This window comes from Perca fluviatilis, chromosome 5 (assembly GCF_010015445.1).
Source record: "Perca fluviatilis chromosome 5, GENO_Pfluv_1.0, whole genome shotgun sequence".
In the NCBI taxonomy this organism is placed as follows: Eukaryota; Metazoa; Chordata; class Actinopteri; order Perciformes; family Percidae; genus Perca; species Perca fluviatilis.
Window position 1 is genome coordinate 35,034,517 of NC_053116.1, and position 26,833 is coordinate 35,061,349.

A 26,833-nucleotide genomic window follows, 5' to 3' on the forward strand; every position below is an offset into this window, starting at 1 on the left:
AAATCACAGGTGTATTCAAACCCATTAATGATGGCTGTATTCCACTTAGGGGAGGCCCTGGTATTGTGCATGCTGACTCACTGAAATAGCTTACTGGGACACTTGATGGAACTGAGCCATCGTTAAGGTTATCAATTTCAGCCGTGCTTCTCCTACTATGACAAGTCAAAAATGTCTGCTGTGAAAAAGGTCCATAGTTTTGGGGTCGACGGTTGTAAACACAGGAGTTTACTTTGAACCCGTCCCATTTCACCACTTGACCGTTCAAACCGAAACATAACAACATGCAGGTGTCAATATGTCCCAACGACGACTTTGACTTTGAACAGCAGTCTCTTTCAGAACAACAATACACTTGTCCCTACCGGTCCCTGCCGGCACGAAGTTTCAAACGTCTTCCTCATGTCCTTTGTGTCTATCGGCGAGCATCCCTAACCGTCACTCCACCGTCTCCTCCTATTGGACACTTACGCTGCACCTGTTCGACTCACCCGCCAACCGCACGCTTCGCTCTGTGTACTCCAAGATGGCGGCTTCCAGTGCTCCGTATCAGACATCATCGCGTATGAAAGCTAAATATTACCATCTACCGCTCGTTTAAACGTATGAAGAGACAGACCAGAAGTGGCCGAGGGGGGCTGAGTTGTCGCCAGTAAAACGCGGAAACGGTTTCCATATGGTTTGTCGGCGCGAGGAGCCGGTCTCGGTGTCGGTGTGAAGGGGGTTGTGTTATCCGAGTATGGCCACCGAGAACAGGATCAATTTTTGGAGGAGAAACGCAAAGGTTCCCGGAAGGTGGGTTATTGTCACTCTCTTTAAACGTTACTAAACGAAGCTGGACCACAGGACTCCTTTAGCACATTTCAGACGGATGCTGTCATATATTGTTGAAAATACCATCAACAGTCGGTACATAAACATATAGGTTATATGATGTAATAACCTATTGTAGCTTGAGTCAATTTAGAATAAAGTAAATGTAGGAATACTAGCTTAAAACTGCTGACCCAAACGTATAAGAAGTCACTGTAAGTACCTCAGGAATAGTCATTAGTTGACCATATTGTAATAGTAGGTTTCAATTCATTCACTTGAGGACTTTTCAGCCCTTTCCACCGTGTGGTTTGAGCGTGTATCTTTTATAATAGCCTCCAGCTGAGATAGACAGGCCTCCATCTCTTTCTTCTCTGCGGTTTCTAACGTTCAGAGTGGAGCTGTCAAGCTGGCGCTGTCCGTGCATCGCCCGCCATATGTTTATCTCAGTCCGTGCTGAGAGATCTCAAGTGAGAGAGATCACTCTCTCACTTGAGAGAGAGATAGTAGAGGCAGTGAAGGAGACTGCACTGCCTGCCTTGATGAGGTCCACTGCTGTAATCTCAGATCTCTTATTTTGTAATCTCTTAGTGCTTTTTTCAGAGTCATAAGGGAAGAAGATAAATGAAATACATCCTGTTTTTTTTGTGGCAGTTTCATTCATGACTAAGATAACCAAACCAATAGCTCACCCACAAAAACCGATTTGCCAGGTCATAGTTTGAACTCTTATACCAAGTAGAGACTTTATGATGTGTTATGGAATAAATAGTATTATGTTGCTGAAGTGGGTGGAATCATGTGGACCATTGTTTTTAATTTCACAGCACTAGGTTAGTCCTAGCCTGTATATAGATTGCTTAATAGGCAGCACGGTAATGGGTTATAATTGGCACTGGGAACCTCTAAGTATTCCTTTATTCTATTTTCCTCACCCTGCACACTTATGGAAAATGAAAACGTATCAGACTTCATTGATAAGGCCTGACGTATACCTACTAATGTGTTCATATATCTGTATTGGCCTATGTATCTTTATGACTATGAAGACTGAGTGGTTGTCCTGTCCTGGCTTCATGCCACAGCCAGGCAGAGAGGGTGGAGCGCAGTGTGTTTGGGAAATCTGAGAAGAGAGGATCTCTAAGGAGAGGGCGTTGTTGTCTTTGTCACACACACACTGATCTCTCTCAAACTGTGCTGGGTGGAAGGCTGAAAACACAAACACATGTTTGAACAGGAAAGCAAGCAGCTAGTCTTAGTGCCTGTCCTTGAGCCACTACTGATAAAAACAAGTCGTAGGCTGATAAACAAGAGACTCTGGCACTGCCAGATAATCAGCAGGCCCAGTTCTCAGCCGCCAGGCTTTTACTGTCCGTTTATTCATGCAAATGACATGAATAGGTTGACAACGTTTAACCTCAGGCGTGAGAAGCCACAGTTTGTCAGAGTCCACACACAACTAGTATTAAGCTATTTATTGCTTTGTGATATGCACACAAAGGCCTCTGAGCTGCTTTGAATAAAGCTCTTATAAGTGACGTTTCTGCCACTAAGAGATGGCATTTCGGATGAACCGTCAATTAGATTTATATAGTCATAAAAACAAACATTTTATTTTTCTAGCTTTCTGGTTTTTTTTTTCCAATGACAATCTTCAGATTTCTTTCTTCATGTCACTTTTTTTTTTACAGTGTCAGGTTTTGTTTTTTGTTTATTAATTTTTGACTTTGTATGCTTTGGGTTGCCAGAGAGGAAAGAAGCTGAGCTGAGAAGTAAAATCCTCACATCCGGTGAACATAATGCCCACCACAGGGTGGTGAAGAACACAGGGGCTGTGCAAGCTGTCCCCTCATTCTGTTCAGTACAAGCTACAAACAGCACAATCTAAATAAGACAGGGTTAGGGTCAATAGATGAAAGGGAGGAACTGTATGTAATAAATGTAAGGCAGAATGTGAGGCTGAATTTGCTGGCTCTGTGATTCACAAAATACACCCCACTGGGTTTTTTCCAGCTTGGCAAAATCGTCACAGAGACACATCCCAAATGAAAGCACATTTTCAGGGATCCCCCAAAACGGGTCTTTCTTTTTTTAATACTTTTTTTGAAATTGTTCTTATAACAGTGCCAATATGAAACAAGACAAGACAGCAATAGAAAATGCAAAAACAGACAGAATAAAAGAAACCACACACACACATAGTTGGAGGGCTGCCAGAGTATCAGAGTGTAAGATCAAAGCATTTAATTTAATTTATTGTACAGGAAAATTTAAAAGCAACAATTAAGTTACAATATAAACGGGCCTGACTCAGTTTAAAAACTGGTTTCCAGCAGGTTCCTGTTCTGCAGCCACATAGAACATTGAACACAATTTCGGCACATGGGGACAAAAACATTTATACAGGACAATGGACTAGACAGATACAAACAATTAAAACATTAAATACGGACAACAAGCATGCTTAGATTGAGGATGTAGAATAGCAGCAAACACACAAATCTATTTTCTTACAAATCTATACACTTATTGTATTGCTTGATTCGTCTCATCAAGCAATATCAAACCCAAAACTGGTCTTTAAGCGGTCTATCAATCTCAGGGATCTTCTGTTAAAAGCTGATATTTCCACGCCTTGTCCATTCTTAAGGTATCATCATTTTCCCACCAGGAAACCACAGACGTGGTAGCTACACCCAGAGTGCCTTCACCCATAAGTGCAAGTCTTTTACCCACCATCACACAGGCTAAAGTATACCTTATCCTCTGCTCATGTGGTCCACTTTTGTCTGCAAGAAGTCAAGGCAGTAGCACTCTTGCATTAGCAAGCATTGCACTAACATCTGAACAGATGATGAGTGCAGTAGGGCTGCACCATTCAGAAAATGTCACGGTTCGATTCGATATTGACTTTTAGGCTCACGATTCGATTCAATATCGATTTTCGGTTCAAAAACGATTCTCGATTAAAAAAACGATTCACAGTAACTAAATGTAGTTACTTTTCCCATGTGATTGTAGTAGACATACAATGAAAAAAATATATGAATTCATTTTTGGAATTCTATGAATCGATTTTGAATCGCGATTCAAATATGAATCGATATTTTTTTTTTGCACACCCCTAGAGTAGAGATGGCCCTATACCATTTTTTGCTTCCCGATACCGTTTCTGATACCTGAACTTGCGTATCGGCCGATACCGAGTACCAATCCGATACCAGTGAGTCATATATTTTATTATGTTTTAACTGTGTATACTACTATCCCTGTATGGATATGATATGATTTCTATCTTTGTGAAACATGAACAAACACAAACAGTGAATGCCACAGAACTTTCTTTTATTATTCAGTTTGACAGTCAGTTATAACAGAAAAAGAACAGAAATAAACTACTTTAACATAGATTTTCTTTAGGGCTTTATTACGTGGTATCGGATCGGTGCATTAACTCCAGTACTTCCCGATACCGATACCAGCGTTTTAGGCAGTATCGGAGTATCTCTACCCTAAAATGCAGCCTTTCATTTCAAGCAGGCGGGCCATGCCAACAGCTGCCTAAGGTATTGTGGTATTGAGAAAGTAAAAATAAATAGTCCCACGGACCCAGCCCCAAACCCCATCTCTGCAATAATAATTAATAAAGGCTGGTTTAAAGTACTTCTTCCTGCCTCTATGTATTAAAGCCCATGGGTAGCCTAAATGGGTTCCACTGTTATATGTCAACAAGATTCAACAAGATATTTCACCTGGCTAGACCCAATGTATAGATCTGTTGTGGTATTTATGCAAATTAGCAGACACGTAATTAGATTATGCACCGTTTGCCCATGTTAACAAACTATTTCAAAAAACGTGTAATTCATTTTTTGTTTGTCTTGATGTAAGTAATCAACTCAGTAATTTTCATATTGATATCGAAAGGTTAAAATTTGTACCCTATTCACGTGAGAAAACAATAAATAGGCGTATGAATAGGCTACATTTGGGTCTTTTTCGAAACTTTCCCCTAATGAGATTCTTCGGGGGTTTTGTTTTTCCTTACTCGGGACATATTGAGGATACAAAATCAGTTGAGTTTGCTTCTGTTGCAATATGTTCTACCTTTTTTCAATAAAATGACTGGACTAATAATACTGGGCACAGTGTGTATGACATATGTCATATTCAACCAAGTGCATGGGCCACAGTGACATTTTCAGCTATGGTGCTCCTCTCTGATCCCTCATTGTTCATTGTGTAATAAGTGAACTGATCTTAAAGGGATTGAGCAACTTACTGCAACTAGGAAACAAGGAAAATATGTTTACAAAGAGCTACACATACGAGGACAAGCACGCGTGTCTGCTGACTTTCCTCTGTATCTTAGTTGAGTAGATTTGCCGACTACTAGCATTAGCTAGGTCAAAGCCTGGGAAGTTACGTGTGTTTTTCTGCACAGAGGTGACGGCACATTTCACATGTCACCTTCTACAGTGTACAACCGGTTTATGGAGCACAGCATCCACCTCTCGACCCACGATTGCGACGCACGTAAGTGCTAAACACAACTGGACTGCATGGCGTCATGTTACCCACGTGGATGCGTGTTATTTGTGTCTGCCATTTTCAACCTTGTTTTGCAGCACATTGTTCCATGCTTCAAGTACTCAAACATGTATGGATTGCATGCACCAGTACTGTACCAGTGTGACCCAAAGTTATCATTTACGTTGTCCAACGTATTTGACTGACTTTCAGTGTGCTGTTGCCCTTTTTTATTGGATTTGGTTTGTTCCTTTTGGCGATAACATATCCTACATTTCTGTGTATATTACGTACCTCAATCGTACATGAGTGAGACCATTAATTTCTTTACTTTTCCGTCTTTTTTTTCTCTTTTTCTGTCTGTTCGATCTCTCGATCTGTCCATCCGCAGGTATCTCAAAGACACAAATCCTCAGTTCAACAATCTTAAGTCTAAAAAGGCCTCTAGCTTCCACGAGTTCGCCCGCAGCACCAATGATGCTTGGGACATCGACGAAGAGGAGGACGAGGATTTTCTCAGGACCCCCGCCCAAACTTCATCAGGCCTCCACTCTACGTCCACACAGAACCAGGTAACTACAAGACATCATTGTTATCCCTGAGCGACTGGGCATTGGTGTGAAATGAGAGAAGATATTCTGATTGTGTTTGCACTCAGCAGCAGGAGAATGAGGCTGTTGACACAGAAACTGGGGTGTCACACAGACTGGCACCTCCCAGGACAGAAGCTGAAAACCTCCAGGATGGGCAGGAAGAGGACGCAGAGTGCAAGCATGTCAATGGCCAGGTTGTCAAGTCTAGTAGTGATGCCTATCTCAACACGTCCTCAGGTATGTGGGGTAAAATGCTGCAGAAGTTCATTTGGCATTAAAAGCTACTGAGCAGCTTATCAGGTGATTCATAGTGAAGCTACTTACAGACTTTGTTGGGCGGGCCTAGTCTCGCATTGCCAGCCCTATCTCCACACACTGTGGAGTAGGGGTGGGAATCACCAGAGGCCTCACGATACGATATCATCATGATACTTATGTCACGATACGATATTATTGCGATTTTAAACATATTGCAATATTCTGCGATATATTTCAATGTATTACCTTTTTTCCAACTTCTTCCCAATTTCAAATGATGTCCCCAAAGGAAAATTCTGTCATCTGTTTTATCTAAAAAGATACATTTCTCTGTTTTTTCATCTCACGCAAAATGGGATTGTCAAGCAGACAGACTGACCAACACATATATCATAAACAGGGTGGGAAATTAACTTTTTTGCCCACTAGCCAAAGTGGCTGGTGGATGCCCAATTTTACCAGCCACTTAAATTTTTTACCAGCCACTTTTTCCAGAATTCAAATTTATAAAAGAAAGTGCACTAGCATACTTTTAATTGCTTTAAAAAATTACTTATTATTAATACATATTTTATTAATATAAATGTATTTATTATGTGTCAGTAGCTTGTTGATCTTTACATTTTTAGTTAATTTCCTATCCTGGCCTGAGACACACATTCATACGGTTTGATAAAGGACTTATTGGACTTAAACTTATCATTGATCTTACAATAACAAGTGTAGCTGTCCTCAATTTAGATCATCCTGTACGTCTCATCTCCGTTTTTGTGTGTGTGTGTGTGTGTGTGTGTGTGTGTGTGTGTGTGTGTGTGTGTGTGTGTGTGTGTGTGTGTGTGTGTGTGTGTGTGTGTGTGTGTGTGTGTGTGTCGTCAGTCGCGGGGTAGAACTGAGCAGCAGAGAGCCGACAGGATTAAAACGGCAGCAGCTCCTTAAACATCGTTACATTGACGTTAAAATGTCTACAGGTTGGCAGGACGGTCTGAAATGTTTTGCACGGTCTTTCGCTGTATGTTTGTCAATGCGCCACTTGTTCGAGAAGTACCTCCTCTTTTTCTTTACTTGGCTCTCAACTGTTTGTACATCCATAGCTACTGCTGACTCCGCGGCGGGCCTCTTAGCACCGGGGATATGTCGCCACATTTTTTAACAGATAATTTTCCTTTTGTCTGTACCTCAGCTAGCTAGCTAGCTACATGTGTCACGGACTCACGGACTAGCGCTGAAAACTAGCTACTCGACTATGCGTGGTCAAAGCCCCGGCTGTGAACGGTTTCATTTCCTGTAAGTTCTTCACAATAAAGGCCCTCCGTTATGTTGGTATTTGAATGTTTTTATTATGAAGCAGCAAAATCTGGACATTTTGGGGATTCATTAGCAGTAACGTAACGCGACTCCTATAAGCATTGTGCATTGTTACTTAATAACAGCATTCTTTGACAAAAACTGTCCAATCCTTTACAAGGAATGTTTTACAATCCACCTGCCACTGTGACTGGTAAACAAGGCAAAGTCACTGTTGGCGGGTGCTAATTTCCACCCTGACGATACTTGGCGTCTGTGTATCGATACAGTATTGCCACGAAAAATATTGATTCCCCCCAAACCAATCACAATCGTCTTGGGCGGAGCTAGGCTCCGGACGCAGCGACGGTGGCTCTGCAAAATAGTCTCAGGAAGGAACGCCACGTACTACAATATTAAATTAAGTTAACTGTTCACACAATACAGTAACATGAGCTATTTAAATAAGCTGGATACATGTTAAACATCAATTTCTCTTGGTTGTACTTTGTCCACAGCAATCCCACCAATCTGTCCCAAAACGTCCCAGTTAGAGAGTAACTGCCATAAACATATTCTTTGTAAATCCTTACAATAATTCCCCGAAAGAACCAAGCAGGCCTGCCTTGTTGCACAATCTGGATTTTCTTCAAAACTTGGCCATTTTCAGTATGTAGCTACCTAGCTCGAAGTTTGAGATTGAGAACAGCAACACACAGAGAGCGGAAGGTGAGGGACGTCTGGTGCGTGATGTACTTCAGTTGATCCAGACTAGGGGAGACCTAACACTGCAGATTGGGCTAGGCAGATTATATCAGGCCTTTGGAATGGGCCTGGCACAACATTTTTCTGTCCTGAAAATATTTTCTCTAAATGCTCTTAACAACAAAAATAGGCAACCGCGGGGCACGGAGCTCCAGAGAGCCTGGGTTATAAGAGCAGGCAGCACCGGAACAAATACAGCGACGCATCACCGACAGTCTAATAAAAACATCCAAATCAAACATAGTTCCGCTCACAGTTGAGAAGGCGGTCCTTGATGTGGCCCAGGACACATACCCTTACACACTGTTAAAAGAATGTGGTCCCATGTGGCCCAAACCACCTCCGAATGGTAATAAAGGTGGCAATAAAATGGGAAATTAAGGCTGAATCTCATTTCTCATCTTACCCCTTCGTCTTACCCCTAGCCCTTGTCCCTCGAAACAAGGGGTAAGGGGTAGGGGTGAAAACATACCCCTATGAAATGAGACGCCACTTGGTTACATCATCATACATACTTAGGTCTGTTTGCAATAAATATTTCTATACACACTGCATGGTGTGTTGTATATCTGTTTCAGTTATCACCGGGCATACAGGCATAACAGGCAAAAACATTATATAAAAATATATTATATTACAGAACAATTATCAACTATTAGAACCATAACTTACATGTCACACACATAAAAAAGGCACTCAAATGTATAAAACTAAAAAAGACACTCAAGACCACAAACAAACAAAAAACTGCAGCTATTCTGAAATTCCAGACCACCGTCTGATGCCTGTCGTCCAGTAACCCTTCAGTAAGGGGAAGGGGTAAGACAGAGAAAGGAGACGCAGCCCAAATGTCTAGATTGAGAGGAGGAATGAAAAAGATAATACAATACACACCTTTTTGGGGTGTACATTATGTCTCATTTGCAGGGGTTTTACTGTTGTGGGCTCCTTATTGATTCCATAAAACAGTTTGAAGTCTACTCAAAGTTTTTATGACTTTTATTATATTTTCAAATTTTTCTTGTGTGGCCCTCTACAGTTCGCTCCACACTGCAGAAGCAGCAGTCTCTCCCAGTTCGTCCCATCATCCCACTGGTGGCACGCATGTCAGACCAGAACGCGTCTGGGGCACCGCCCATGACGGTGCGGGAGAAGAGCCGACTGGATAAATTCAAGCAGCTGCTGGCTAGTCCCAACACTGACCTAGGTAGGAGAGCAACACACACTTTCATCGTGTAGAGACGGACTGATTCTTGGTTCTAGGATTCACGCAGCTCAATTTTTGGAGAAACGCAACCCCGTGTCATGCTGCGCTAGCTAATCATGTAACCGGAGATCAGACTTGTCAGTGTGTTTTGAGGCGGTGTAAGAATCCCGAACCGGAAACGGGAAACATCACTGCCTCGATCGCTGCCACAAGAAAGTTTTCAAACGTGAAACGCAAGCGCTGAACTGCCCAGGAGTTTGTGCAACAGCCGAATGTTTGCCGAAACAACAAAACAGTCGATCAGTCTCGCTTGTCTCTTTTTCTTTTTTTTCTGTCTCCATGAAATGAAGCTGCCTTCAAGTGCGGTCGGGCACGTCAAGATCTATAAATGATCTTATGGAAAACAGTAGTTGTGTCCACTGTGCAACATCAGAATCAGCTTTATTGGCCAGGTTTGCGCAAACAAACAAGGAATTTGACTCCGGTTAATCTTTGCTCTCAAAGTACAACATTCACATAAAACATTGAGGGGGGGGGGTAAAGAGCACAACAGTACGTCAGACAAATAAGCCATTTAAGTGACTCTCCCACCACCGCACAAACCTGCGGAAAATCGCCTGGTTGCTTTTTTTGGTCTGAATGCAGCTTACACAGCTACTGCATTAGCTGCCTGTCTCTGTTTGTTGATCTCTACTGTGGTTTTCTATAGACTGTTGATTATATGGCTTGATATCTCGCTCTGTGCTGTTGCAGAGGAACTCCGGAAGCACAGCTGGTCGGGTATACCAAGAGAAGTCCGGCCAATCACATGGAGACTTCTCTCTGTAAGTCTCATGACTGTCAGTTTTGCAGTATCACGTGTTCTGACCTGTATCTTGGCTTGTTGCACAACATTCTGTCTCAAAAGACCTGTTAGAGAGTCCAAGTAAAAAAAATATGTTTTTGTGAAGCCAGTTGCATTCCTTTTTAGAAAAATGTCAAACGCCTTATGCTTCCAGGCAACCTTATCTACTTTCTTTTCTCTTATCTCAAATGGCGGGCCAGTTCTGTTCTTCTGAAACTGGCACTTTCTCTTCTGTATTTTTCTCTCCTGTCCTTGCTCTCTGACAGGGCTACCTCCCGGCCAACAAGGAGCGCAGAGAGCTGGTGCTAAAAAGGAAGCGGGACGAATACTTTGGCTTCATAGAACAGTATTACCACTCCAGGACAGACGAGCACTATAAAGACACATACAGACAGGTAATATGCAGTTGTGTTGTCAACAATGTCCTGCTGCCTTCCAATCTGGTCTCTTACCACTAAGGACATTACTGAACCAAGAGCATGACTATACAATCAAGCTCTCAAGAGCCACAGTAATCTTCAAAAGTGGTCTCACTATTGCATTGCACTCCCACGCCTCTGACTTACCAGAACTACATAAACAGCCACACTATTACATTTTATTTTCAGATTCAAAAATAGCACTTCACCAACACTTGCTCCACTTCTTCCAACACACAATATGAGACCAGTACGCCTCACTAGGTCAGTCTCACAGGCATTCATTCCAGCCCCCACAATACAAAAAGACCAATGGTCTGAAATCCTTTTTTCATACATACACAAACATTTGGAATGGCATTCCCCATCACATCACAACACTACCATCCATCAAAGATTTCAAAAAGGCGTACAGACTGTTCCTTCTCAACAGTTACACTTGCACTCATTGATTGTTCATGTAAAGTCTTGTTTGTCTGTATTGTTGTTTTTAGTTGTCTGTATCTGTCTAGCCACGCCAATGTCCTGTACATGTGTTTCTGTCTTCATGTGCCGTAACTGCACAACAGGAACCTGCTGGAAACCAGTTTTTAAACTGAGTCAGGCCCGTTTTTAAACTGTAACTAAATGTTACTTTTTTAATCCTTTCCTGTTGAATACATTTTGAAATGAAAATACTACAGCTAAAGGTAACAAAAAGGAGAAAAGCCATTCGACTGTTCAACCATTCAATTTTATGTATGTCAAATCATAACAGAAGTTCTCTCAGGACACTTTACAGATAGAGCTGGGCAAGACCACGCTATAAATTACAGAGACCCAACATTCTTACTACTCATCAGTCAAACTAGTCAGTACACACAAACATGGAATCTGCTATGATGATCCTGAGTAACATCTCCATCATGTCTCTTCCTGTCAGATCCACATCGATATTCCAAGAACCAACCCTCTGATTCCCTTGTTCCAGCAGCCCGTAGTACAAGAGGTAAGATCTGAACTGTATGACTAGCTTGCTGATGTCTGTTAGCTAGTTTCACAGATGTTAGGCTGAATAAAGCCCGGTAACCTAAAGAGAACCAGACTGGAAGTTGAAAATGAAGCGTGAGGGCGCCCGGATAGCTCAGTTGGTAGAGCGGGCGCTCATATACAGTATAGAGGTTTACTCCTAATCAGCGGGCTTTTCGTGTTGCCGCGGGCCGGTTTTTTTTTTTTTTTTTTTTTTTTTGTCTTCAGCTGTCCTATCAAAATAAAGGCTGAAAATGCCCCAAAAATAATCTTATAAAGAAAAAATGAAGCGTGACACAGGCCTCAGGACTCATTTAAAACTCGTGACCTCGCTTTACCTCATGTCAAGTAGAGACAAATGAGAGTGGAGACCCTTTAGATACCCTTACTGGCATCTCCACTACCGTAGATAACTCATGACCCTGTGAATGATATTGTGTTGTAACTGTGGCAGAGTATTTGCCAGCCACTGAGGAACTGAACCTGCATCAGATTACTATGTAAAGGAGGATCTTTGCTGTAAAAAGGAAGTTCACTCAGCATGGCTTGTTCCTCAAATGTGGTGAAATCGTGTGGGTTTTCAAAACAATAAAGAATTGTGTATAGATTTACCTGTGATTGTGAATCGCAGCCAAATCTGAGCAGGACAATAATTCTTTATTCATGTTCAGCATTATCAACTTTCCAGTGAATTCATTGTAGCGATATTGTCATATTATGACTTTACATATGCAGAATTCAGAATGAAGTTGTTTTTTTTTAAAGGTCATTTTAGGCCTTTATTTGTATAGGACACCTTAGACATGAAAGGGGAGAGAGAGGGGGGAATGAGATGCAGCAAAGGGCCGCAGGTCGGAGTCAAACCCGCGGCCGCTGCGTCAAGGAGTACCTCTATATATGTGCGCCTGCTCCACCAGGCGAGCTTACCAGCCGCCCCATAATGATGTTTTGTCTTGTCATGTTTTGTTTGATGTAACAGCAGAACCCAAGTTATTGCATGGAATATCAGTTTTATTGATTAGCGTACACAGTAAATGTAAATGACGAGACATTGGTTTCCACCATATTGCCCACTATGCCCAGCCCCTAACACACACTTTACCACACATGTTACATCACACTGCACATTTAGTTGTCTTCTTTCTTCCCTCAGGTGTTTGAGCGTATTCTCTTCATCTGGGCCATCCGTCACCCAGCCAGCGGTTACGTCCAGGGAATCAATGATCTGGTCACACCCTTCTTTGTCGTCTTCCTCTCTGAGTTTGTCAGTAAGTTATTGGTGTCCTGCATAGAGCCCTGTTATATTCCCACTGGACCAGAATGACTCATTCCTTTGTTTCTGGTTTACACACTTTTTTGTCTGTTTTGCGTACCTATATTTTACAATGTTGTAGGACTTGGCAATATATCGATATTATATCGATATCATGATGTGAGACTAAATATCATCTTAGATTTTGGATATGGTAATATCGTAATATAGCGTAACTGTTGTCTTGTCCTGGTTTTAAAGGCTGCATTACAGTAAAGTGATGTCAGTTTTTGAACATAACAGACTGTTCTAGCTGCTCTATTATTTGTTTTTACCCACTTAGACATTATATCCACATTATTGATGATTATTTATGTAAAAATGTCTTGTGAAAATATTTCCTGCAATATCACCAACGGGGTATTGGGTCAAGAATATCGGGATATCCGATTTTCTCCATATCGCCCAGCTCTACAATGTTGTAATTAGACCTGTCCCCCAAATCAGGACCTTATTTTCTTCAATACACCTTACTTACAAATACAAGATCCACTCCCCTGCCCAGTTAGTGTCAGTTCAGCTCCCCTGCGGAGCAGCCGTCCCACACTAAACTCCACGTGTCTGACTGGTTTGTAAACTTTACAGCCCGTCATGCTGTTGCTCCTGCATGGCTCTGTTTTTTTAGTGTTCATTGTACACAAAGCGTAGCGCTTCAACTGACAAAATGCGAGTCGACTCTTGGTCTTTCTCCACTGATGATTCGGCTTATCGACTTTTAGGGGCAGCCCTAGTTGTTACCACGTCCAAGGTCATTAACATTTTTTTCAGTCAACCTCAGTAGAGGGCAGCATTCAGGAGTCTAAGGGTACGTCCCAGGTCCTTAAATTGCATCCACGGTTCCTCCACCTGCTTCCCTTCCTTCGCTTCTCAGTCCCTCCCAACGAGGAAGCATGGGAGAGACTCGAGGAGAGAGGAAAACGAGGAAATGTGTTTTCAGAAGGATGACACGTCCTTTCCTCTGAAGCCTCACGTGAATTCGACAGCTGTATGGGCGGAGTTAGCGACGGCTTTGAAGCTGCACGGCTGGAATAAGAGCTTTAAAGGAACACGCCGACTTATTGGGACTTTAGCTTATTCACCGTATCCCCCAGAGTTAGATCAGTCCATACATACTCTTCTCATCTCCGTGCATGTCGTAACTCTGTCTGACGCCCCCACCGCTAGCCTAGCTTAGCACAGATGCTGGAGGTAACCGGCTCCATCTAGCCTACTGCTCCCAATAAGTGACAAAATAATGCCAAAATTTTCCTATTTACATGTTGTGATTTGTATAGTCACAGCGTGTACAAATAATCAGCCATCTTCTAACCGTAGACATATTGGGAACTATATTCTCAGAAGGCGAAGCACTGGTACTTCTGCTACTTGGGCGGAGTGATTTTCTCGCAGCACCTGAGAAGCCCCGTGGTGAGGAGCAGAGAGTAACAACGGTGCTTTTCAGGTGTTGCGCTAATCACACCGCCCAAGTAGCAGTGCTTCACCTTCTGAGAATATAGTTCCCAGTATGTATACAGTTAGAAGATGGCTGTGTCTCATGTGACCTTGTTATTTGTTCCCGCTGTGACCATACAAATCACAACATGTAAATAGGAAAACGTTGGCGTTATTTTGTCACTTATTGGGAGCAGTAGGCTAGATGGAGCCGGTTACCTCCAGGATCTGTGCTGTGCTAGGCTAGCGGTGGGTGTGTCAGACAGAGTATGTATGGACTGATCTAACTCTGGGGGATACGGTGAATAAGCTAAAGTCCCAATAAGTCGGCGTGTTCCTTTAAGATGGCCTTCACGAAGGAGAGCCCGAACAACTTCTGGTTCAAGCGAGGAGATATCAAATAAGCTACTTGGGAAGCAGCCCAGGAGCCATTAGTAAGAGTTATCTGTGTGAGTCATCCCATTTCTGTTCCATTCAGTGTTATTTGTTCCAGCAGAAGATGTGGAGAACTTTGAGGTGGCAGCGCTGCCCCTGGACACCCGGAGAAACATCGAAGCTGACAGCTTCTGGTGCATGAGCAAGCTGCTGGATGGAATACAGGTCTGCTCACACACATACATCTCCATAAACACTTTTTTTTTTTTAAAGGTGTAAATGTGCCAATTTACTGAAAACTTTATAATTTCAGGACAACTACACCTTTGCTCAGCCTGGAATCCAGAATAAAGTGAAAGCTTTAGAGGAGCTGGTCAGCAGGATAGACGGTGAGTGGACTCCTGTCGGTTTAAGGAGTTTTGTGTGTCCCATTAGGCTAGAGGTTGCATGTACTTTGCACTGACACGTGCTCTGCTCATTCCGCTTTTGGGCTTGTTTGAGCTCACACATGTAGAAAGTGATAGAAGGCTGCACATCTGATTCTGAAATATTAGCAGGAAACCCACAATTTGAACATCTGTGTTTGTGCGTGTTTCTTTGTGTGTGTGCGTCTGTCTTCAGAGGACATTCACAATCATTTTAAGAGGTATGAGGTGGAGTATCTGCAGTTTGCTTTCCGATGGATGAACAATCTGCTGATGAGGGAGCTGCCGCTTCGTTGCACTATTCGTCTCTGGGACACCTACCAGGTAGAGCATGTTGCGTTAACTGCTTTAGATTATTGACCTTTTAGCTTTATCACAGCTTCAAATAGACAAGTTTCATTATTCATTTGACTGAATTATTTTGCTGTTACAATATGATGTCAATACTAAGTAGTTTTATAATAGGTTAAGGGTTACAAATAGAACCAAATTTATGTGTTTTTTAAGATTATTTTGTGGCCTTTTTATTTGATAGTACAGCTTTAGATTGACAGGAACGGGAGGGAGGGAGAGAGAGAGAGAGCATACTACATGCAGCCAAAGCCTCACAATAGAAAGTAACCTAGTACATCAGCAGCAGAAACTGTAGCCTTATAGCCTTTAGAATTCACACCGCTGCAAGTATGGTCCATTTAAAAAGTATTTGATCGGTTGACTGGGCCCAAGTGTCGATTGTCCTTGCTTAATTTCTACAGGCTGAAGCGGAGGGCTTCTCCCACTTCCACCTGTACGTCTGTTCTGCTTTCCTCATCGAGTGGCGCAAAGAAATCCTCTCCATGGTTGACTTTCAGGTACCAATCTATCTGTCGCCTTTGTAGTCGTCCACATTTAACTAAGAAACAACCTCTGAATATGGATTAAAGTGCCACTGCAAACATATGGTAACAAGACAAGTGTGATCATTTTAATATTAAAAGCAACTGCATATGTCATGACAATGTCAGTCCCCTTAAATTGCAATAACTTTGGTGATCCCTTAACTTTTATCATCAGGTCCAAAATGTTATTCGTCCAACACTTAACTTTAAAGGAATACGCCACCGTTGAAATAGGGTTATTCACCGTCCCCTCTATATTTATATAGGTGGGCACATGGGGGCATATTTATATAGCAGTGCTTCAGCTGTGCTTCCACCCAATATAGTCCCAAATCAATATCTGCCTAGGAAATCGTCTAGTCTTAATCTGCATTGCTATTTTTACTCGTTGTGAATATGCAGGCCACAAGAAGTAATTAGGTTGTTGTTTTTTTTGTTGTTGGCTCACTTTTACTCACGACATGCTAACTGGCAACAAAGAATTTCTTTCACTACGCTAGGCGGTGCCGCTGGACTAAGACAATGCATGCACTGAGACAAAAATGTGTTTGCCCACCTATATAAATTAGGGATCAACCGATATGGATTTTTTTAGTACCGATTTTTATTTTTTATTTTTTTTACGGGCTGCCGGTTTTCTTGAGCCGATACTGCTTTTGCTTCCTCAATTTACATTATAAAAATGTAAACCCTGCCACATTGGATTTGTTTTCGGAAACTGCTTTGCCATTTCTTTAGAAATAATAAACATAAACACAGATCAGTGTCACTTCTGCAATCATCTTACATTCATATCACCCAAATTATGTGTGCAATGTGCATCATATGGATGGGTGCACTGCATATTGTTAACTGTGCTTCATCAACATCTACAGCACAGCCTTGATGATGCATTGCTTGCTGACATAAGACAGATATAATCAGGTCATCGCAAAATGTCCTTTGTCAACACATTTAAATAATTTAAGAAAACAACAAACCTGAAAAGTAGCCATTGAAATAAAGTGCTTGATTTGTAATTTAAGACTGCCATGGTACTGCAAGCCTGCCACTGCAGTGTCTCCAGCAACACAGAGCTGCCTGTGGACACCTGTCTGTAAATAATGCCGGGAAAAAACTATCGGCGAACGCAGCAGCCACGTATCGGCCGATGCCGATACACGTAAAAACGCAAATATCAGCTCGATATATCGGCCGGACGATAAAATCGGTCTATAGATATAAATATAGAGGAGACCGTGAATTACCCTATTTCAACAAACTTTGGCATATTCCTTTAATGAGCAAATACTTGCACAAGTTACGACATTCCCATCAGCCTCAGCTATACTTAGTGCTAATGATGTTAGCATGCCAACATACTAATCTAAGATGGTGACTATTGTAAACATTTAACCTGCTAATCATCCGCATGTTAGCATTGTCTTGTGTGATAGTAATGATTATTCTTGAGTTTTAGACTGTTGGTTGGACAAAAGAAGACGATTTGAAGACATCCCCTTATGCTTTAGGACATTTTGATGGCCATTGTTGTCAGTTTTCTGACATGCATGATTAATTGAGACAATGATTGACCAATTAACTGATGATGCAAATTATCATTAGGTGCAGCCTTAAATGTAGATAGATGGTTATCAAAGTCAATTATTTCATAACTTCTGAGATATTTAAATTGCAGTATACAGTAGTGATTACAGCCTTTTATTTGCTTCCATGCAGGTTGTTGTATAAGTTAGTAGTAGGTGTCATGTATGTGTATGAGTGCACACGTGATTCCACGTGGAACGGTAGGTTTTACCTACTAACCCACACACTGTATATATTTGTGAGATGCTATATGTACTCTGTTATTAACCTCTGCCTTCCGAAAGAGTGTCAGTGTCTAGAAGTAAATTAAAACTGTTGCTCTTCAGGGCCTTCTTATGCTACTGCAGAACCTTCCTACAATCCATTGGGGTAACGAGGAAGTGGGTCTCCTCCTGGCCGAAGCGTATAGACTGAAGTACATGTTCGCAGACGCACCCAGCCACTACAAGAGATAGGTCCGAGGCTCCCTCGCCGCACAGCACATCACAGCACAGCACAGCACACACTCCACTCTGAAATCCAGCCAGACTGTGACTGGAAGGACCCGCAGTGTCTGAGATACTCCAGACGTCAAGTGTTTGTCTTTGAGGTAACCTGGAAGAGACAGACGAAAACTTCTCCTGTGAAAATGAAGTCCAGCGAATGTCACATTGGATTTGGGTTTATGGTGCACCCATAGAGCTCAGTGAACTGGAGACTATTAGCAGTCGACGTACTGCACTGTATCAATGGACTGTTACGGTATGAATAGCTATAGCTGTGCCACCTTGGTTTACTTATACAGTTTTTGGTCATGCAACATTAATTGTCTCTCAACTGAAATGTACACTCAGAAGAGCACGCTGTAACATAAAAGGGATGATATTTGTGATCATCCTTTTAGTGAAAAGATGGCATCTACAGATTCTATTTTTTTGAAGATATGTTTTGGTAGTTGTTTAACATGGGAACAATCTTAAATGTAAACCAGGCAACTACAGTACTTTATTTTCTCTTTTTAAACTTATTTAGTCTAACACTGTCAAGCTGTTATAAATAATATGCGCCCCCCCCCCAATGAGTAGAATTATGTTCTGGTTCAGGGCTACCAAATTTGCACTGTACAATCACCTTATAGGTACTTATTTCGCACTTCAATGAGTTAGTTTAATTGGTTGCCAGTACAGGTATTTTGGATTGTATTTGGGTATTAGACCTAAGAGTAGCAAATATTAGGTACAGTGTTTTATTTCAGGTTGTGTTTTGGGTTAAAAGTGGAGAAACTGATTTGGTATCAGTTAGCCTCGGTCATTAGAAATCAGCATTTTGAATCACTATGAGGCTCTTGGGTATGATGTATATCAACAGTGGTCAAATTTGAACTGTACTGCTGCCGAACAGACCAGGAACAATGGTTAATGTAGCTTTGAAATTCCTTGATCATATGTCAGCTGAAATAGGCTTTATTTTATTTTGGAACTCACTTAGCTAAATCTACATTTTATTATATTTTTGAAAGTTAAAAAACATTTTTAGTTAGAGATAGTGGCACGTTACCCTGGAAATCCAGAGTTCTTGCGAGAGCACAATTTGAATTTGCTCAGCAAGTCACTCTGGCATTCAGTAATGATGCTCATTAACTATGCCCTTGTAGCCGAGCTGCACCAATCACATCGGTGTATCTGATATAGGCGGGCCAGAGGCGAGCTAAACAGATGACGACAGCGCTGCGACGTCAGAGTCATTAGTAAACATTGCAAGATGGCTACGGATGAACAATGAACGAGTTAGACCTGGCTTTTTATCTAATAGAGGAACAGAAGACGGCGCTCGAATCGTTCCTTTGCAAGAAGGACGTTTTTGCTGTTTTGCCGACCGGATACGGCAAGAGTTTAATCTAGCAGTTAGCTCCGCTGGAAGCTTAAGCGTATGGGGCTCTGGATACGTCACCCCGTGTATTGTTGTGATTGGTCGTAGTGTTATCCAATTGCGCGTAGTGAAATATTCAAATTCATGCTTGCTGCCACCCCTCGAGTCGGGCCATTTTCATTACTCAGTGCCAGACCCTTAATCTTTCAGGTTTTGGTCTGGATTTCCAGGCTAAGCGGCCCATAGTAAGACTGCCACAAAATGAGATCTGCAACAACTTGTCTGTTTTGGCCTGAGACTGTTGATTTTAAACGTTTTAAACACGTTTCTTAATGCATAACGATGAGAGTAAATGATCGTATATAATAATCTATGAAGTGTCTAATTCGATTTACCTGTGGTTACTGTAAAAAAAAGAAAAACTGCATATGCATACAAGTAGTTAATGTTCGAGTTCCTCAGTTCCAGGTCATTTTAGTAATTATGGGGTTGAAGATTTTTTTTTTTAAATGGAGGAAATGCCTTGTAATGAAGGACATTTATTCACACCATCCTACTTGAGACAGTCCTGTGGACACAGTGCAGCTCACAATGTATGACGAATCGATGCCTTTTGTTATGAGAATTTGTAATGTTCTCCTGTCTTTTAAAGTGTAACATGGATACATGCTTTGTTATCATTAATGCTTGTATTTTATATTTCTTTAAGGTTCAGGTTGGGCTGCTCTTGTATCTGTGGCTATTTGGAGGGTGAATATGTGGGTTACTCATCTACCTTCATTACCAGTGATAAGTATATCACAATGTATGTTTGAAAGATATGACAATCATTAGCCTTTGATACTTTGATTTCCCTCCTATAAGAAGTGTTTTTAATTTTTGGTTTTTGGTCATTTTGAATCATTCTGCAAATGCTTTGCAAAGCTGTAGCAAAGTTTAAAATCAGGAGTTACTGTGCACTGGATTCCTGTCTGATAATCTGGTGATTGTAGATTAGAGAAAATTGAATAGAGAAATATATTTCATGGTTACCATAAGTCCTAATTCATATTCAGGAATTATTCTGCCCTTCTGAAATGAGGCAATTCAACCACAGCCTGAGGTCTAAGTTACTCCATGACATTACATTCAGTGACGTGCTTCTGAAGATAGATACCATGGTACTTAAATTAAGTCTGTGAAATACATCATTTTTATTTTTTGGAAACATCAATTCATATACTTATTTATGGTTTATTCATTGACCGTTTTTGCTTCGTCAAGCCAGCTATAATCTTGTGTTCATCAACCTTGTTTTACCCATCTAAAACATTTCAAATGTTTTTTTGTGAGCGTTGTTGTTGTTGTTGTTGAATGTATGCCTTTTAGCCTTAAATTAGTTAAACATTTTTTCATTCAGGTGCATCAACTGATTGTTCACTTCATGCTGTTTTTATCTTAAGGTTATTATGTCCTCAAAATATGATGTTGATAACTAAAGGCTGACAAAATAAAAACTTGTTGATTTGTTTCAGAGGTGTTTATGCTGTTTAGAAAAATAATATGGCAAGTCTTTATTGGGCCAATACAATATGTTTTAAAGTGCTGCTGGGGCTGGTTTCAGCCTGAAAGGAAGAAATATTAAATAATTACAGTACACCTGCTGTATATTCACTTTTTGTTTCAGGTTGTTCTTCACGGTGGCATTTGTGTGTGTGGTGGTGGGGGTTATTTATAGGGCCGCAACTATGATTATTTTCATTGTCGATTAATCTGTTGATTATTTTCTCAATGAATTGATTAGTTGTTCGGTCTATAAAATGTCAGAAAATTGTGAAAAATGTCAATCAGTGTTTTCCAAAGCTCAAGATGACGTCCAAATGTCTCGTTTTGTCCACAACTCAAAGAGATTCTGTTTACTGTCACAGAGGAGTAAATAAACTCGAAAATATTCAAATTTAAGAAGCTGGAATTTTGACCTTTTTTCCATAACAAATTACTCAAACCGATTAATCAATTATCAAAATAGTTAGCAGTTAATTTAATACTTGACAACTAATAATTTATCTTTGCAGCTGTAGTTATTTGTTTGGATCAGACATCGTTTTTATTATTGTTCATCATAGTTTTCATTTATTAATGGTTATGTAAGGCATGTCTAAACAAATTAACTATATTTTCGATAGCAACAAATTGGTAACGCAAAAGCTCAAAAGGTGTTTTGGAGTGGACGTGCCGGAAGCGAATTTAGGAATGCTACTATGGCCACGCCAAGACCCGCCCTTCGCTAGCATTTATTGGCCAGGCGTCCATGCTTAACGCAAGGTAACGTAACCCCATTTGTACAGGTCGTATCCCTTGACCAATCGGCTATCCTAACCTTAACTACTCGAGGTCAAATGCCTAAGCCCAACCAATCGAGCTGCTTCGTAGGGCGGGTCTTGGCGTGACCATGGTAGGATAGGATCATATACTGTCTATGGGTAGGATACAGGATACATAGGTAGGATAGGATTCGTACATTTGCGTGCCGGAAGTGATGCTGACAGCTCCGAGAAGTAACGTTACGTGTTGGTACCTTCTTAATACATCCATGGTTGGTACTCGCATAAACTTCGGTTTCACTTTTGCAGCGAGCCATGTCAGCGTTGTTTGTTGTAACGAAACCAAATGTTGACTCGACAAACCGTCTGAATTCAACCAGTGGGATATACACCCGTCGCACCGCATCTGTCTGAGTGCTAAGGTCAGTTGTTTTGGCTAACAGAAACTGCATTTATAACATATTTAGTGCAGCTAGCAGCGAGCTAACGTTAGCAAACACGAAGCTAGCCTCTGGTTGTGCTGTAGCGTTAGTAACCTTACTGTCACGTCAGCGTTGACTTCTGACTAAATGGACCTCTAGCTGTGCAGTTATTATTTAACGGAGTCTTTTTTTATTGCTGTGAAATGAAACCCAGCTACCTATTATCGATAACGTTAGAAAGATAGAGGAACAAGCTAACAAGAAGGCACGCTTCCCTTTTCCCTAACGTTACCAAAACTTGACTGACTTTAGCTGGTGACTGCACTTCACTGGCAGGCATACATTTTATTCTTTTTTTAAACACTGCTAAATGCCTTTTTAGCCTTTTTATTTGTGTGATTTCCGAAGCTAATGACCCAAACTTCTTCTGTCTCCTCCAAAGCAGGAGAGAAGCTTGGTGAAAAGAGGATGGATGGCGTCAGCTGGAGCACCACACGGGCCCAGGAGTCGTTCAGCCGCGCGAGGACAGCAGGAGACACACTGTCCAGGCTCGCCAGCTTCATCGCACGGGCTGACCCAAAGCCGCACGCACCAAACAAGAGGCAGCAGCCAGCCCACTCGCCCTACGCTTGCCAAGAATGTGGTAAGAGCTTCCCATATACGACAGATCTGTTGGAGCATCAGGAACTAAAACACGCACTACCCAAGCCTCACCAGTGTCTCTCTTGTGGGCAGGCGTTCTCCCTGCGCTCGTCCTTACAGCTACATAAGTGCAATCACGATTCTTCCCCGTGTGAACTCTGTCATGGAGAGACACAGCCGGGTCCTCCGTGCCCTGCATGCAATCTAACCTCAGATCCTGGCAGGCTGCAGGACAAGTCCCCTCACCGCCAGCCTCACCTCAGTAGCCCTTACGCGTGTGCCCTGTGCGGGAGAGGCTTCAGCCAAAAGCAGGCTCTGCTACACCATCAACAAGCTGGTTGTAGTGAACCGCCATTCCCATCTGATATAGTTGATGCAGGCAGCCTTCCAGATGACTCTCCACCAGCTTCTGAGGGAGACTCGACCTGTTCGGATTCTTCAGACACCCCAGGGCCCAGCAGCAGAGCTGTAAACGTGTGCCAATTCTGTTCGAAAACGTTCCGCACGGAGGCTGGACTGCAACGCCATAAACAAACCAACCACTCAGAGGAGCGGCTGATGGCTACACAGGGACAAAAGACCAAAGGAGAAGGTGCGGGTGGAGAAGAGAGCAAAGGAGGGACTACCAAGGTGAATGGAAATCTAATTAAAATGGCAAAATCCAAAAAAAAGCCTCTGGCCTGTCGGTCTTGCGACATGGTTTTCGGGAGCACCTCGATGCTGTACGTGCACAGAAAAGAGAAGCACAGCAGAGAGAAAATCACCAGGAGAGAACCACGGCCACGGCCCGTCATCATCAAGCGCAGAAAAGGAGGCGCGTATCCGTGTCAGGTCTGCGGCAAAGTCTTCGTCCATCATTTGTCACTTCGGGCACATTACAAACAGCACACAGCCTCAAGCTTCAACGCAGTCAAAAACAAAAGCCAGCCTGAAGGATGTACCACCAAAGAGTCTGAGTTATCAGTAAATAGACCAAATGAAGTGAAACCCAACACAGCAGAAAACAAGACTGTCAAGGCTGGTCGAGGGAGGCCCAGGAAAACGGTCAGATTAAAGAACAAGGTAACGGATCCAGAGAGATGCAGAGAAGTGCCTGAAGTGAAGGAAGAGGAGGAGGACGATGACGAACAGGACGAACAGGAGAGGGAGTTCCCATGCCCCTCCTGTGCAGAGGTTTTCTATCTGCAGTCGCAGCTAAGCGAGCATGTGGAGCTCCACCAGTCGTCCGTGAAGAGGAGACAGTGCAGCGTGTGCGTAAACGAGATGGACACCTGTAAATGGCCCGGCTCAAAGAGGCAGAGGCTGTACCACTGTGTGCCTTGCCAGCAGGGTTTCTCAGCACTGGACACTTTCCTAGAACACTGTCAGAAGCATCTGCGAGTGCGTGTGGAGGAGGACAGCGTCACTGAGGGCTACGCACATCAGGCCAGCAAAGCCTGAGGTGCAGTTTTGAATGTCGTCAGCGATTTTTGCCTTTTTTGCCTTCAAGGGTTAGAGAGCAGAGAGTGATTTATGAATTAAATTCTTGTTGATCAACCAGTTCATTGATTGAGCATTCAGAACACCTTGTTTTTATAACCAACATATCAAGGAATAAATTGTTAAAGTACCATAGCAGGATTTTTGCATGTTTTTTACTAGGGCTGGTCGATTATGGAGAGAAAAAAAAAAAATCATAATCCCGATTATTTTGGTCAAACTTGAAATCATGATTATTTAACAGGATTACTCATTGCCTTTGGTAAGATGTTGCATTTAGTGAACTTAAAACGGTTGAATCAACAGTGAGAAATTTCCCCTAATACTTTTCCCATTTGAATGATTTTTTTTTTTTCTCCGTTCATAACACAAAACAAAATAAGCGTTTACTTGCAAAACATAATGTGCAAAACCATTTTTTTTCTCAACTACATTGTTTTTGTGATCGTTGGGAGCCAAAATCATAATTGCAATTTAAAATTTGATCAAATGCACAGCCCTAGTTTTTGCTATAAATCAAATACACTTTACTGCCAAACATTTTATTTTTAAATGTTCCAGGCAACCACTTGTTTCTTTTCTCAGTACAGCATGTAGATCAATTTGTGTGAGCTCCATTACAGTGATTATTTAACTTTTAACGTTATCACTGCATGTTAAACCTTTTTGAAAACTGATCATGTCATGTTTTTATGGGACGGTCCACCACTTCAGATTTGAGTCACTCACAGAGCAGCGCTGCATAGACAAGCTGTGTTGTTGTGAAATCAAACAAAACTCAAACGCAAATGTGGGCATTGCAAAGAGGACCATGTGAGTTCCCCCCCTCCCATAAGCACTCATGTGCACCAATAATGAACTTTTCAAATTCGTAATCAAGTTCAGCTTTGTCACAACATAAAGATAACAGAACTTTGACTAAACATAAAGCCAACAGGTACACTGTGATGGATTACCTGTGACCAGCCAGTCTGCAGGTTGGTTTTGACAGTTTAATGAAATCCACTGAAACCTGTAGCAGCCTGGAAGTATGCTTCTTTAATAGTTTGTCATAGCCACTCTATTTTACTATGACTGATGCCACGGTTTGGTACAGATCAGGACCTTGTTTCCCTAAAACATTTTGAAGCTAAAATGCACTTAGTCCATAAACTTACAATGGGACTGAGGTCATCTTGGCCTTTTTTTGGGGGGAGGTGGGGGGGAAACGAGACCCTCTGCACAACCATGGTACGTCCTAGCCAAAGCACTGCCACAGATATCTTGTTTACTAGAGTCTATTTTTACACCAGACATCTGGAGTGCTTTAGCTAAGGTCAGAAATGTCTTTTACTTCATTTTAGTTCTTCTTCTTACAATTTTGGCAATAATTTAGTCATGGATTGGTGGAAACTCTGGTGTGTCACTTGCTGGGTTGTCACTGTTGTGTGTTGGACCCAGGTATTTGCATTTGCGTTGAATTTGTAGCACTGCTTAGGGCACTCTATGGAAATGTAGTGATTTGATCAAGACTGGTCACCTATTTGCAAGTGCTGTCCCAAGGTGTGAAAGAAGTCACAAAGTATAAAATGTTATCATGTTTCTGAGCATTCTTATTTGCTGTTTTGAGGTTCTGACATGTGATAGTTATTGATATAATCTACTGGACAGTAGGGCTGGGTTTAAAAAAAAAAAAAAAAATCTAATTTTTATTTGAATGATCCAAAATCAATTCATGAAATCCTGAGATTGATATTTTTTAAGAGGCTCTGTTTTCAAACTAGACTGAAGATATTGCTGTCATGTTGTAATTGTAATGTAATTCAATTGCAAAGGGAAAAAGAAAAGCACCTTTTTTCTGTCTATGTAACTGCTTTGGGGTCAGTTCTTAACGACAACATTAATATTTTAATAATGCACCAAGTAAGAGAGTTCCTTGTACAATTTACATTATTAGTTCTTTGAGAGTCTTTTTCACATCCAAGCGATATTGAATCAAATAAAATAAAATTGATTCAGGAAATCATTGGCGATACCCAGCCCTACTACTGGGTGAACAGACTTTGAACGGCTGTCATGGGTAGTTCTACCGAATACATAGCCCTTCATTACGGCCTGTCTTTTTAGCCGGCATGTATTTGGTGATGTTACCTAGCTATGCAAAACGATAGACTGATGGCAGCCCTTCAGTATGTCTGCGATGCTTAATAAGTGCGCTTTGGTGAATGAACAAGGATCCACATGAGGTTGTTTCTGTTGTTTTTCTTAAAGATTTTCAGCTACTGTTTTCAAAGTCCTACTGTGAAAATGTATAAAATGATTTAATAGGTTCCGAAGGTCTTTTGTAAATTAGTTTATGGCTCTTTAGAATACCGAATTAAAACAATTCTCATGAGATGTTTTGTCTGGGTTCTGTATACTGATTTTGGGA

General features: G+C 41.7%; 3 protein-coding genes across 11 annotated transcripts in view; 2 read left to right on the plus strand and 1 right to left on the minus strand.

Annotated features, from left to right (window-relative positions):
* Positions 1-436, minus strand: part of myt1b (myelin transcription factor 1b) — a 128,516-nt gene extending 128,080 nt beyond the window's left edge. Inside the window, 1 exon segment of the mRNA XM_039800460.1 lies at positions 366-436. The gene's annotated coding sequence lies outside the window, so the exon portion shown is untranslated.
* A 95-nt stretch (positions 437-531) lies between these two features.
* Positions 532-19,238, plus strand: tbc1d22b (TBC1 domain family, member 22B). Of its 4 annotated transcripts, none has more exons than XM_039800664.1 (14): positions 532-795; positions 5,293-5,349; positions 5,735-5,915; positions 6,002-6,173; positions 9,283-9,450; positions 10,204-10,274; positions 10,561-10,689; positions 11,636-11,701; positions 12,875-12,989; positions 14,958-15,064; positions 15,153-15,228; positions 15,461-15,588; positions 16,020-16,115; positions 18,056-19,238. In XM_039800664.1, the coding sequence occupies exons 1-14, from the start codon at positions 740-742 to the stop codon at positions 18,182-18,184; spliced, it is 1,551 nt and encodes a 516-aa protein (XP_039656598.1). In that variant the 5' UTR covers positions 532-739; the 3' UTR covers positions 18,185-19,238. The 4 variants fall into 4 exon arrangements, with proteins under 4 accessions (XP_039656598.1, XP_039656600.1, XP_039656599.1 ...); XM_039800666.1 differs by having other exon boundaries at positions 6,005-6,173; XM_039800665.1 differs by having other exon boundaries at positions 533-795; positions 14,961-15,064.
* A 2,798-nt stretch (positions 19,239-22,036) lies between these two features.
* Positions 22,037-26,799, plus strand: si:ch211-148l7.4 (uncharacterized protein LOC563603 homolog). 6 transcript variants are annotated; one of them, XM_039800661.1, is made up of 3 exons: positions 22,037-22,152; positions 22,745-22,945; positions 23,038-26,799. In XM_039800661.1, exons 1-3 carry the CDS (start codon positions 22,096-22,098, stop codon positions 24,382-24,384), a joined length of 1,605 nt encoding a protein of 534 aa, XP_039656595.1. In that variant the 5' UTR covers positions 22,037-22,095; the 3' UTR covers positions 24,385-26,799. The 6 variants fall into 6 exon arrangements, with proteins under 6 accessions (XP_039656595.1, XP_039656597.1, XP_039656596.1 ...); XM_039800663.1 differs by having other exon boundaries at positions 22,057-22,302; XM_039800662.1 differs by having other exon boundaries at positions 22,057-22,302; positions 22,748-22,945.
* Positions 26,800-26,833: the final 34 nt, after the last annotated feature.